At 40.8% G+C, this 14,763-nt stretch overlaps 1 protein-coding gene across 1 annotated transcript in view; it reads left to right on the forward strand.

Annotated features, from left to right (window-relative positions):
* Window positions 1-14,763, forward strand: part of LOC134537107 (MFS-type efflux pump MSMEG_3705) — a 51,113-nt gene that overhangs the window by 28,394 nt on the left and 7,956 nt on the right. Inside the window, exons 2-10 of the mRNA XM_063377396.1 lie at window positions 1,634-1,742; window positions 3,567-3,690; window positions 5,131-5,283; window positions 6,391-6,501; window positions 6,981-7,143; window positions 9,095-9,317; window positions 11,584-11,777; window positions 12,554-12,638; window positions 13,530-13,727. Coding sequence (XP_063233466.1) covers window positions 1,640-1,742; window positions 3,567-3,690; window positions 5,131-5,283; window positions 6,391-6,501; window positions 6,981-7,143; window positions 9,095-9,317; window positions 11,584-11,777; window positions 12,554-12,638; window positions 13,530-13,727 — 1,354 coding nt within the window. The 5' untranslated portion in view covers window positions 1,634-1,639. The remainder of the gene's footprint in view (window positions 1-1,633; window positions 1,743-3,566; window positions 3,691-5,130; window positions 5,284-6,390; window positions 6,502-6,980; window positions 7,144-9,094; window positions 9,318-11,583; window positions 11,778-12,553; window positions 12,639-13,529; window positions 13,728-14,763) is intronic.

Consider the following 14,763-nt stretch of genomic DNA (forward strand, 5'->3'; position numbering starts at 1 on the left):
TTGGCTAGGTACCCATCAATGTGTTGGAGCCAGTAGATGTGATATGGAGTCAGGAAGTTTCTTTGGATATTGGCTACGTAATGTAATTACGCAAAGCATTTGGTTTACACTGCTCGTTTCTTCGAATGTCTTTCGGAAACTAAGAAGATTAAAAATGTTTGTGGAAAGCAAGGTGGCTGTGGGTATGGGATATTGGAATTCCCAGAAAGCCCACAAAACTATATTTCATACATCCTCTTTAAAGATCAGAAAATTCCGTGAATTTATATATAGCTACTCTAAACTTCAAACATTTTCGTAGCTGTGTTTCTGTTGCCAATGGAAATATATCATTCATATGACCAGTAATACGCTATGCTAAAATACAACCACCCGAAATCCATAGATAGAATTAGGTATATAAAATTATGTATGTAAAGAAAATTAAAAACAAATCTCAGTTAGAAAGATTAAATAAAAAAGCTAAAGTAGCAAAGTGAATAAATTACTATTACCATAAAACCAACTTTACTTTCTGGTCTTCATATCCACACAACCTCCGTGTCTTTATATCTACATTACTTAAGTGTCTCAATATCCACATAACTTCCCAGTATCTATAGTAGTTTAATCAGAATATCTGTGTCACAGGCCCTAGACAAAAATACACCAGCGTACTTATTATGTATAATAATTAATAACTACGGTGATAACGCTACTGAATAAATAATATCTTATCAAACTAAAAATAATTCAATTTTTACTGAGTTTTTTTCTGTTCGTTCAAAGTAAAACATACCGTGTTAAATAAATTATCAAATTGCTGATTTTGCCATAAAAAATGTGTTTGTAGTTCGTCGTTTAGACGGAGCTTTCTACGGAAATCTAAGAGGTATGAGAATTTCCTTTACAATAGTTTTGCAAGTTAAGAATGCCTGATCTAGTTTAATCATTAAAAACTATTTGTTATTGGGTGAGGGACGTTTAGATACAGTTTCGGTACAAATTCCTGACATTTTCAACGACTAGGCAGGACAAAGGTTCTAATTTAGGACACTTGTTCTTCAAGTCAAATTTCCCGGACCACTGTAATTATTGTAATTAATATTTGTTGCATGAAATAATAAACTGAATGCTTCTTTCCGGCGGTTATAATCTGTAACATTATTTATATCATGATCTAACACCCTAACAATAAAAGCTTAAGAAAATCAACGTAAAAACCTAAGTTGTAAAGTTATGCAAATATTTGAATAAATAAATTAAAATACAGCTCTAACACATAATTTGTAATAACAGGGATTATTTTATAGTAATAAGATCATAACGTGATGCTACAGGAAATAGTTGATAAACAACAATGCCATATAAAATGAGTCAAAGATGTACTTGCCCCTATTGGTTTGTGTCTGAAACTTTAAATATTGATAGTATATATTTGCTTCTCACTTCCTGACGTCTGAAAACAGAGAATATTCTCTTCTCCTTGCTTAGTACAAAACACAAGATTTCAAACTGGACTTACGGACATTTCCCAACAATCTCACGATGTAGATTGGCATAATATATGTGAGTGTTCTGTTAGAGGATTTTTATTATTTCCAGATATTTACGGCAGAAATCGTCTAACTATTATATTGTGTTGTTGTTCAAGCTGAAGATGAGGGCCCTCATGGAGAAAGCCAGGTTCCTGTACAAGCCCTACGTGTTGGCCGTGGTGTCGCTCAGCTACATGGTAGCCGAGGTCGGCCATTTCCTGATTGGTAAGTACGCCTAGTTCAAGTAACCAATATCCACTCATAGACAGAATTCACCGCTGGCTTGCAGATCAAAGGTCGCTTAAGTAGGTGACCTTAGTAACACCCCAGCATCTGACAGATAGCTAGCTGTTCACGTGTTGAGAAATATATTTGGCAAATGTTTTCTACTTGATCACAACAAGACTTAGAACTTTTTCCCGACCCAATAAAATAACTTTTTTTTTAAATTTAGATATCATTACGAAGGAAAATTTCATTTGTTATAACCAGCACACAGATTCTGCTATCGCGCAAAACAGTATAATTAAACAATTGCCCCTACGACGCATAAAAATTATAAATTATTTATTGATGAAAAACTAACTTAAACGGCATGAAATAAATGGCACACATAAATTAACCAAAGCAACGTATGTCGTAGAGAGACAGGTGCATTTTGGCTAAGATGTTTCCGGGCAACATATAATTCAAAACACGGTAGCTCATTCTCACTGTTGTGGTACAATAAGGAGCTGCTATACTTACAGGCGAATTACAGCGGCTGAGAAGCGCGGTAATCTTTTTCTGACTGGACTCAGCCGATTGAAGAATGAGCTCATATCATCGTTCATAGTCAATAAAGAAATAAGCAGTGCAATTTCGTAACACGGTGTAAATTCTAACCAGCTTGTTACCACCGCTGTTGGTCCTAAACCAAATACCAAGAAGGGCGAAGATCTGTGGTACCTAGACGGGATTACAATATATATATATATATATATATATATATTAATTATCATCAAATAAAGAAATCAGCATAATAATTTACCAAACTCCCTACGGTAGTACCACCCAAATAAAATAAATCAACAGCAAAGCCAAAATCTGAAGATGACATAATGGGGTATAAAAATTATATATATATATATTTGAAAAGACAAATATGCTTTACACAAAATATTTACAAAAATAAATTGGCTTGACATGGATTTATCTTTTAAATAGTTATTACTTGCTACCATACAAACTAAACGGTCAAATTGTTTACACATACTAATTTGCTGCTTAATTGGTTGTGATTCGACACTTCATTAGTGTCAGGTCTGTTTGGGTCCCCATGTGAACAGTGGACCAATCAAAGATGTAGACAAAATAAACAATGGTTGAAGTTCAGCCTTTCGCGGAATGAACACTGTTTTCAGTCTTCGCGTATGATTCAACATTTTTCGAAACAAATAAATAAAAATTGAACCCTTATAAGAAAAATTAAGTAAACTCCCACCAACGGTTTCTTCCTTGTGATTAAAGACCGTCTTCAAGAGAAGCCATTCCCTTGTTTGACTGAGTCATTGAGGATGTGTTTGCTTCCGCAATGAATGGCTGTGATCCATATGCCGACAGAACATGTGCTTGAAAGAATCTCAGCCAATCATGTAACGCAATGTTACAGTATTTTAACACACATCTTGTCTTGAAATTTTTTCGCATAAAATGCAGGGCTAAGGACTAGAAAATCTTTTGGGGTCAGTGATTCCGTGTAGAGACCCCGACAGTTCGTACGATTTACTCGGGAAAATGTCACCTACTCATTGGCCGCTAAACCTTCGAGACGTCCCAACGTAGCATCCCGTGATTCGATACAGCTTCGCTTGGAATTTTTTCATTGGGCCAGAGACCTCCAGATGAGTTGTGAGCCAATAGCATAATCAGCACTAAGAATAACGTTTTTAACTTAAGCCTATCGCGAAATGAATTCGCGAAATTTTCCTGTCTGTAGACATGGTCCTGCGTAAGTACGAATGATGTTTGAAATAGCTTCTGACGAGAGGATCGACTTGACTGTCGCAGGCGTGACGAGCAAGGCCACGGCCACAGACATCCACTACGGAGACATCAGCTGTCAGCTCAACAACACCGAGCTGACTGCGGCCGAGATCCCCGTCAGGTGCGACAACGCCACCAGCCCTGAAACGTAAGTTCTCCTTCCCTTCTCTCCGAGTCTTTCTCAGCCCTCGACAGTGATTCCAGGAGGCCATTTATATCCCTGCGCACATTGCATAGAGAATTAGAGCGTGTTCTTTTGTCGCAGGCATGCAGATAACTTACACAACTTCATTTTTAAGCGAGTTTCTTAAGGGGGTGCGTCCCTTTTTGTCATTATGTTATATTTACGTCAAATGGCTTACCTTTCACAATATTAGATTAGCATGGAGAGTATATTTTTGCATAATTAGCTGCGGAACTTACATTTTTTACGTTATTTTCAGCGTATAAATAAGAATAACCAAAGGATTACAAAATTAAAACATTTTAGGTTAAAAGGTAATACTTCTTGCTACTTCATGATAGGCTATAATTTTATTTAAAAAAATATTTTTTTTAGCAATCATTTTAAAATTATTATTATTTTTTATAGCATTCAGTGATGATCAATGCGAGTTCATGTTCGAAGTGAGTAAACCTCTGTACACGTAAACATAAAAAATTAAAATTAGAAATCTTTAGGCCAAATAATTTCACAATTCGTCTGAAAACAGTAATATACTAAAAATGATCCACAATATCTAACAGATAAGCTTGTAAGCTTCGATTTCATTCTTCGCTACAACTCGAAAATAATAACTAATTTCACGTATCAAATTTATTTCATCAGTTTGCAAGCACTCTTCCATCCACGTGGCAAGTGAGTCGTAGAATAACCTGTCGGAGAGCCGAAACCTTTTCCACTCGATTCACTCAGGGAGAAATAATACCTTACCACTTTAATATAAGGCCATTTCAAAGTAATGATATAGCTATTGTAATAACTGTTATGATTTTCTTAACTGTAGTGTATTGCTGTATTTGCATTAAATCAAGCTGATATTTAAATATTCTAGTGAAAGGTTTATTGTCGGGTACATGTTAAAACAATCAATGGTTGAATTTTGTCAGATATAGTAAATAAATACATAAAATATTTAAATAATTTGTTTTATAATAATAATATTTAGTTACGGTATGTATTATTAGTTAAAGATTTTTTGTTACTTACCAAATGTTAAACGGAAATGTTTACGGACGATAATCATACGTGATAACGTCATAAGAAAACATTGATGAATAATTGCATACTTTTTTATTTTCAGATATTATTTACAGTTTTCGCAAATTTAATTTAAATAATTTGTTTGAATATAATCAAGAACAATTAGTAAAAAAGCCCGCCTTAACCTGTTTGATATTATAGAAGATTTTCTCGCACGGTGGTTGGCCGGTTCTTGCACGCTTGGCTCAGGCGGAACGTGACAATTTTTCGTGCGTGCAGCCGGCGTTCATCGATTCTTAAGACGTTATCAGGTCAATAAAAATGAGCAGGATATCCGCAACCTTGGGAAGGACCGTGCATGAGTGCGGCGTGTCGTGTCCGCAGCTGCGCCAACCTGACGCTGAACGGCAGCAGCTACTGCGAGTGGACGTACAACGGCCTGGGCATCGACTACCAGATCCTGGCGGGCCCCAGCTTCATCGCCGTGTACACCGTCATGGGAGTCGTGCTGGGCGTACTCGCCGATCGCTACAACAGGTGCGTGCGAGCCTCCTATGTTGCTTCACAGAGATACATCATTTCTGAACTGTTTCGGGCATGTGGAAAAGTTACAGTAAGCTATTGTTATGCCATTTCTGAACTATTTCTGTAACTTTTCAGAAACGATTCAAATTATTCAGTATTTAAGGCAGAGCTATAGTTTTACCGAACATATCTTTATCATTTTATGCTGTATGGAATGTTATGCTGTACGGGAACTGAGATATTTGTCATTTTCTGAACTCTTTTCAGATGGCCATGGACCAACAATTTTTATTTATTTATTTGTTGAAGAGTTACAAATTAATGAACTCTTAGTACTTTTCTGCAAAACCATTATTTGTCAATTGTTGGCAAAATTATATTTTTTTATCACCAGACAGGAAAAGTTTGAATTTTGCTATTAGTTTTCTGTGAAATATATTAGTTCGTAATTGAACCTGAAAAATAAGATATCTGTTACAATAGAAAAACCGCTTTCGTTTATTTATTATATTTAACAGCATTATACATATTACGCTAATTTGTTTGGTGCAGATAGTTGTGTTAGATTAAAATTTCATCAAATTGTTGAACGTGATTCAGTGGTTCTGGTGCTACGGGTGTTTTTTTTTTTTGGTACGTAATTACTTCTAGCGTCAAGTTAACATAGTCCAATAGCAAAACCAGCGAAATTCGAAGTAGGTACAGGTTATAGCTTTAAACATGAGAGTAATTTTGGTGCCAGGAGGGACTTTAATCATAGATTGTGATCACATATATGTACATCTAGTTTACTTTATTGACTGACTCGCAATTCTTTTGACATACCCTGAAAGACCGTAAGCCAGTTACAAGCTGTCTAAATCATGCAAAACGCATTTGAAAGAACTACAATGGACCGAGTAACTGCTGTCAGATTTCACTTTCGCCCATGATTCGGAAAGTTTTTTTTAGATATTCTTCAAGCATTGAAAATAACATTTGCTCTCATGATAAGGGTCAATCATTGTATGAAAATTTATTGCACTCTAGACTTTCACCAAATAACAACACGAATTTATCAGGTCTTTAATTATTCATAAGACACAGTGAAACTGAAATGATATGTTTTATTTTTTGTAGGGTACGCAGCCTTGCGATATGTACTTTCATATTCAGCATCGCCATCTTGCTATCCGGAGCTGTACAAAGCTACTGGCAGCTTGTTATCCTGAGGTTGCTATTGGCCGTTGGGTGAGTGTAAATTTCTCTAGATATTAAAAAAATATTTTATTATTTTTTACCATTTTTGATTCAAATGTGTTTTAATTTTATTTGAAAGATTTGTATCATTTATCCATTTATATAAACCGGAAATAATGGCGGTTTCGATGGTCTTCAGGATAGACTACACATTTCCCTGTACACTTGGGCAAATAACGCAAGTTCATTGGCTGCTGACTTGTAAGTCGTCTCAGCTGGTTTGTTTATGATTCGATAATTCTTTGGTTGAGCGTTTATAATTGGTTAAGATTCGTCCAGATGAACAGTAAGCCAACAAAATAATCTAAAAAGTATATGTATTTGAATTCTAACTATCGCAGAATGAATCCACGAATCTTTCCTACTCTATCCATTTATCCTGATGTGCAAGCTTCTGTAGTTTTCATCAGCACATCTGTATTAATTACACCGCCCAATGATAGCAGTTTCAAATTTATTTTTCTCTCCAGGGAAGCTGGTTGTAATCCGATGGCTACGGGTCTTCTCTCAGACATCTTCCCTGAAAACAAGCGAGGACTCGTCCTGTCCATCTTCAACTGGGGAATCTACGGTGGATACGGAATCGACTTCCCTATTGGCCGTTACATCCCCAAGCTCGACCTCTGGGGGCTGGTAAGTTTTCGGTCACCGTTTTAAAAACATAAGTAAATAAACAAGGCTGCGCGCACTTACGTATATATAAACCAGTCATTAGTGGCTGGTAGATTTCCCCTTCTTTTTGGATTGAATATGGTTGTATAATATGAATTTAGGTATTTTCATGTTAGTTTATCGTCCTTCGGGATGGAAAACTGTAAATGAATAGAGGCACGTATTTTTTGAGAAATAATTTGATGTCTCATTAGACTGAAATAAGTTCTGCTCATGCTAGCGATTGTTTCCTTGTAATTGGCAGCCGTCTGCAAGAAACCATTGCCGTGTTTGGCGCGTTTGCTTTCACACTGGATGGCTGTGATTGGTGTGCTGACAGCATACATGCACCTGAAATAAACCCGGCCAACCATGTAACACAGACAAAGCTACAGCTTTAACACACAGCTGGTCTGGAAATCTTTTCGCGAACATTGTCCTACCAATGAACCAATGAAAATTTCAGTCAAGCGTCAAATGGCGTTTAAATTATAACCAAAAATTTTCTGGTCTCTACATGTGTTTAAAGATCTGGAAATTTCATAGATTTATTTGGTCGCAATTTAGATCAAAATTGTATAATTTCATGTTGAGTTATTGAATGATCTGCAGTTATTTAGACGCATCCCTCTACGATCTTTAACAGTCTACTGTAATAAATCAAGCCAATCTCGTACAGTTCACTAAAACCACAAGTTCTCACAACCAAGTTGATCAATGGAGAAGCGCATTCTAGGTCATAAAATAAATCTCTCAGGAGATAAATGGCACTGATTGGCCATTCCACGCTGTGCATTGGTTGGGTCTTCCACCTGGTTGGTATTCCCCTCTCCAATAATTGGAGAACCTTCACAGCTTCTGTGTATACGATGTACCACGATGTTTGGGATCTATGTTGTCTTGTGGCTGCTATAGGCCAATGGATAAATGTAAATTTTCAATAGATTTATTGAAAAAATTTTTTTTACTTGTTCAATTATCACGTGTATATGTATTAAATATTGCAATCTAGCCTGGTACTAAATAATAGCGTGAATGTGGCAGGACGACTATTAGGAGTCGCAGTTATCTCCAGGCAACACTCTACTTGCCTTAGCCTTTCAGTGGTCTCATTAGTCAGTACCAAGATCACATCCTCTGGTGGGTTATACGTAATTGGGTAATTACTTTTTTGTTTATTACCTTCTCAGAATAGTGTGTCAAGAACATTGTAGTCTAAAAATCAATTTATAGCGGACATATATAATTAATATAATAGTTAAAGACCATTACAAAATAGAATATTTCCACATAATTATGATCAAATCTTTTCTGAGAAATGCTAGTCATTTATGTAACTTTCACTATCTTCTAATCATGATTTTTAAAATATTATCACATTTTGCGAGAGGTATATATTTATAGGTATGGCACAGGCCTGTAAAAACCAAAGTACAGCCATTTATACACAGTCCTTCATTTTAAGTCCATTAAGATACGTAATTTTACTGTAGTAAAGATTTTCTAGAACTCTAAAGTTTTCTTTGATAAAACCAATAATTACTAAGACTGGTAATGAACAAATATGACCGTATTCATGCAGGGGCGTAGCCAGGGGAGGTTTTAGGGGTTAAACCCCACCCCCCCCTTAGCAGCTAATCTTTAATTAATTTCTTATTCATCACTCAAACAAATTTCATATTAAAATTAATATTTTTTTATCATTACAATATTTAAATTTAAGAACCGAAAACTGCTAAAATAGCATTAATTACACCTTAAAATCCAAATTTTCCCGGGGGAGCACCCCCGGACCCCCCGCTTTAATATGGGGGGGGGGGCCCATGCTTCTTAACACCCCCCCCCCCATACACAAATCCTGGCTACGCCACTGTATCCATGTGAGAATCCACGAGTTACGCCTGCAGTGTAGTAGTGGCTGTGTTGGGCGCAGGGCTGGCGCGTGTGCTACTACGGCGCCGGCATCGCGGGCTTCATCGTCATGTTGCTGCTGGCCTTCACGGTGCGGGAGCCAGAGCGCAAGGCCATCGGCGAGGAGAGCGCGCGCGCGGGCGGCGACCAGACCCCGAGCCAGACCCGCGCCCCGGCCGACTGGCGCGTGCTGCTGCAGCCGCGCGTCGTGGCGCTCTGCCTCGCCGCCTCCATCCGGCACACAGGTGCGTGATAACCTCTTACAACCCGCGGAGATGCCACCTGCATGATAGTCGCCTGGGGTGCCCCTGTGTGCGGGCTTCCCGCTTCACTCGTCTGCACTGCGCGTAGCCAGACCTGCCAGGCGCGTGACTCGCGGAGATGCCACCTGCCTGATAGTCGCCTGGGGTGCCCCTGTGCGCGGGCTTCCCGCTTCACTCGTCTGCACTGCGCGTAGCCAGGCCTGCCAGGCGCGTGACTCACGGAGATGCCACCTGCATGATAGTCGCCTGGGGTGCCCCTGTGTGCGGGCTTCCCGCTTCACTCGTCTGCACTGCGCGTAGCCAGACCTGCCAGGCGCGTGACTCACGGAGATGCCACCTGCATGATAGTCGCGGCGCCTGGGGTGCCCCTGTGTGCGGGCTTCCCGCTTCACTCGTCTGCACTGCGCGTAGCCAGGCCTGCCAGGCGCGTGACTCGCGGAGATGCCATCTGCATGATAGTCGCGGCGCCTGGGGTGCCCCTGTGCGCGGGCTTCCCGCTTCACTCGTCTGCACTGCGCGTAGCCAGGCCTGCCAGGCGCGTGACTCACGGAGATGCCATCTGCATGATAGTCGCGGCGCCTGGGGTGCCCCTGTGTGCGGGCTTCCCGCTTCACTCGTCTGCACTGCGCGTAGCCAGGCCTGCCAGGCGCGTGACTCGCGGAGATGCCATCTGCATGATAGTCGCGGCGCCTGGGGTGCCCCTGTGCGCGGGCTTCCCGCTTCACTCGTCTGCACTGCGCGTAGCCAGACCTGCCAGGCGCGTGACTCGCGGAGATGCTATCTGCATGATAGTCGCGGCGCCTGGGGTGCCCCTGTGCGCGGGCTTCCCTCTTCACTCGTCTGCACTGCGCGTAGCCAGGCCTGCCAGGCGCGTGACTCACGGAGATGCCATCTGCATGATAGTCGCGGCGCCTGGGGTGCCCCTGTGTGCGGGCTTCCCGCTTCACTCGTCTGCACTGCGCGTAGCCAGGCCTGCCAGGCGCGTGACTCGCGGAGATGCCACCTGCCTGATAGTCGCGGCGCCTGGGGTGCCCCTGTGTGCGGGCTTCCCGCTTCACTCGTCTGCACTGCGCGTAGCCAGGCCTGCCAGGCGCGTGACTCACGGAGATGCCATCTGCATGATAGTCGCCTGGGGTGCCCCTGTGTGCGGGCTTCCCGCTTCACTCGTCTGCACTGCGCGTAGCCAGACCTGCCAGGCGCGTGACTCGCCTGCTCGCTTTAGCGATCCGAGAAACTGGCTGCTTTTGCTGATGATTGCTATTTGCTGGACTATCTTTGGAGATGTTGTCGCGGTCGCTTTGTGGCCTACTACGAACGGTCTGTCGCTAAGCTAACTCAAGACTGTCGTTGTCAACTGTTGATTCCCAGGCGGCGAAAAGTGCTTAGAACTGAATGCTGATTTTGTTTAAAAATGAAGTATATATGTAGTAAACTAAAACTGTCTGTAAAAACCTTTTTCTTCACGAGTGAGGCGCAAGCATCTTTTATTAAATGTTTATTTAATTAGTAATTAAGAATTGTTTATACATAAATAACATGTTTACTCTCTCTGTGCATCGAAATAAGATCCAGGATGGATTGGGTAACCAAACATTTAAAGTAAACAATTTTTTAATTAATTTTTTGGATTTTTTTCGGAAATATTCTGTCGAAAATTAAAGATTTCAAGATTACGGTCAAGGTCAAGGTCAAGGTCATGACCTCTGATGAGGCTTCTGAGGAATATTGCTCCTTTCCGAAGAATTTTGGCCTCTCCAAATTAAAAAAAAATCGGAACATTTTCCCTGAAAACGGGAACTTTTTTCCTCAAAATAGGGAAATATTAGGAATTTTGAGTCCAAGATGGCCGTAGTGACGTCACAATACAAAATGGCTGACACTGACACCACCAGTACACACTGGAACCAGCGCCAGTAAATAATATTATATACTACTATGATGCATATAATGAAAAGAAAATTTTATAACCATATTGCCTGCATGTTTAAAAGTTTCAGAAACACTTTACTTAATTATATTACTTAAAATATGGAGGGTTGGCAACACGAAAATTTTAAAATTTGCCAAAGCTTGTGATGCAATGTTACGTTTTGGATACTTTAAAGATAAATATTTGAAAACATAGTAGTATTTTAATTGTTCAATATTGCATTTATTGCGGCTTTGTGAATAATATCGGCCCCAGTTCTGGGCTTGGTCCTCGCTAGGGGAGTGCGTGCCTCATAATTGACGGCAGTTTGTTCCCCAGGTGGGCTGTGCTTCGCCTACAACTGCGACCTGTACTACCAGAACTACTTCCCCACGGAGGACCTGGGCTGGTGGCTGTTCATCGTCACCTTCGGCATCGGCAGCATCGGCGTCATCGTGGGCGGAGTCATCTCCGACAAGTTCGTCGCCCGGATGGGCATCAAGTCACGGGTGGCCGTGCTCGCTCTCAGCCAGGTCTGCATCCGCACTGCCCGTCGGATCACACGAGTCCGTGCGCTATTCATCCAGCTGTCGTATTTCCCGCCCTTTCGCCATTGCTGACATCCGACATGTGCGATGTGGATAAGTCAGCGCAGTGTTGTTTGACGCAGCGTGCCGTGCGTGTGTGCGCCTTCACCCCGACCCGGCACTAACCGAGCCGCTTGTGTTCTGGTCATTTTCTTGTGGATTCCGGCCGCCAGGTCGCAGCACTGCGCTGTCGCCATCTTAGTTCACTCAGAGTTTATCGTTCATTCAGTTCAGTATTTCCTTTTTTCTGGCGGGTTACGTTTTACATCTCACAGGGACATTTCCGTAATTAGTGGTGGAAGCAGATGGGAGATTGTTTGGGAGATATGTTATGAAAAAAATTTGCTAAATATCAATGGAGACAGTGTGTCACTATGGAGAAGCCATGTCGCTCACTGATACTACTGCAGGCCAATATGTCGGTCTGTTAGTGTGAATAGTAATGTAATGTATTCAAATATATGTTACTAAATATTTTTTTAACCCCCCCACTTATTTGTGTCTATTCCTCTATGTAATGATTTGTTGAATTTTTTTTCCAAATAGAACAGTTTGTCACAACTGGTTTTAAGTACAATTGTAACCCCGCCCCCTAATTATTTTTATAATGATTTTTTTCTAAATATATTAATTAAATTATTGAGTTTTTAACAGTGTACATAAATAATTGTGTGGTTTCTTGATGAGGATTCCAACGTTGACTTATAATGACGTTTCAACAGCTGATCGCTACCCCCGGCGCGTTCGGCAGCGTGTATGCTGATCCTCTGTGGGCTATGATCACTCTCGCCATCTCCTACTTCTTCGGTAAGTCTTCCCGAACGCTGGAATTACTATAAATGCTTCGTGTAACTTGCCTCAAATCTGAAAACTCTGAAAAGGGCAAACCAATGGTCAATAGTGCGTGCCGAACGTCTGGCGTGCTGTCAACGCGGTACGAATAACGAGAGGGGTAAGCATGAGGGAAGGGAATACCATCAGTGGGGCGTGGCCAAGGAGGTTGGAAAAATCCTTGGGCATGCCATTTTCCTTCAAGTACTACACCCATTCAGTATACCAGTGTCTTTGCAATGAGTAATGTTTTCAAAAGAATTATTGGATTCCACTGGTACTTCTCTTGAGAACCATTACATTTTTTTACTTTGCGCTGTCATTTTTGTGCAGTTAAATACATACTTGTTTTCTCTCCATTATATATATTTTTGTGTAATTTATTTTCTGTTTAATTTTTAAAATCATTTGGAAAATTATTATACCTATTCACTTTTGACCACTTTCAAGTAATATTCTACTTTTTCGGAGTCTGTTTAGTTTTATTGTATTGAAAATTAACACAATAAATCAAATATTTAATTCAAATGTACATCTTTACACATAAGGCAGCAGTACTAGATGTAATTGTCAGTAGGAATAACAAACCTGCAGTCCACAGCAGCTGGCTACCTCTAATTAACGTACATTATAGTCCTAATTGTTTATTTTCGCAGTTGGTGTAAAAAAAGGCCAAAAGTCTTTGTAATTATCGTCACTTGCGTGAATCTTTACGCCCATGATATAACCCTAAGAGAACGTGTGTTGAAAATATTTGTGAGAGAAGGAGAAATTCAGGGCGGTATAGCGTTTGAATGGTAGTTCCAGCCTTAAACAGTGTAAACAGTGGCACTGATGGAAAGATGCTGGGACCCCGTGGTGTTGCAGCCGAGATGTGGTTCGGCATCGTGTTCGCCGTGCTCGTGGAGATCATCCCGCTGTCGATGCGCTCCACGACCATCGGAGTGTTCCTGTTCGTCATGAACAACATCGGCGGCAACCTTCCCATCCTGGTCGACCCTGTGTCCAAGGCGCTGAGCTTCCGCGAGTCGCTCTACATCTTCTACGTCGGCGCCTACCTCCTCAGTGAGTTACACTTCAACCAGTACTGCTCAGCACTGATCCCACGGACGGACTCAAAATTTCACGTTTCCGTTTACCGCTAAGATATACTCCTTCATACTCTGTATACTCAGGAAAATGTTACCTGTTAATTGGCTACTGACTTTTGAGACGTCGTAACTGCGCAGCTGGCCCAGAATCCTGCGCAGAAACAATGAGCCAACATAAAATAGTACAGAGGTAACACGAACAAAGAACCCGCGAATTTTTCCGTTCTCTAACCATTGCTATTTTTTTTACAAGAATTGACCACAAAGATGCACACACGCAGAGAACAAGCAGGGCTGTCAAACGCTGGGGGAGAGGAGTGAGGGAGGGAATCCCCGAGGTCCTTTCTGAGTTCCAAGCTCCAGTTTCGAGATCATTTTAATGCTTGGGTTTGCCCAATGATGACAATTGCAAGTCTGTTGTTAATATTATTCATAGGAAAGAATACAAGTAATGCGATACCCATTATTCATGTTACAGTTATGGCCAAAGTAACGTGTACATTATTTTTTTAATCTTGGTGTTTTTAAAACTTGTGTGCCCCCGGACCCATGATTCCTGTCGTTGTCTGAGAACATGTCGTTGCTGTGCTGTCCATAGTTAGATGCTATTCTGTATTTACTGTATTTTTTGTAACTGTCTCTTCAGTCTGCCCACAGTGCTCGTCTGTATTTTAAATTTTCTAAGCTTGTTAAAGTTCGTACACGGAATACCCCTTATCGTTGGCGCACATGTTATTTGACACACCCTCAAGGAATAGAGACCAATGAAATATTACTGAACCACAAGGCAATAACGCGTATTTTGCTGGTCTCTAGCTTGCGTACTTGGTGTTAAACGTTTCAGAAAAATTGAAACTCAAGTTTTGTACTTCGTTTAGATGATTAAGTGAAATTACAACGAAAAGATATAGTAAAAAAAAATCATAAAATGGTGGCAATCATTTACTAAACATGGTAGCATACATGTATACATTACTTGGCGTAGTTATTTCTTACAAAATAACGGACGT

This window comes from Bacillus rossius, chromosome 11, assembly GCF_032445375.1.
Source record: "Bacillus rossius redtenbacheri isolate Brsri chromosome 11, Brsri_v3, whole genome shotgun sequence".
In the NCBI taxonomy this organism is placed as follows: domain Eukaryota; kingdom Metazoa; phylum Arthropoda; class Insecta; order Phasmatodea; family Bacillidae; genus Bacillus; species Bacillus rossius.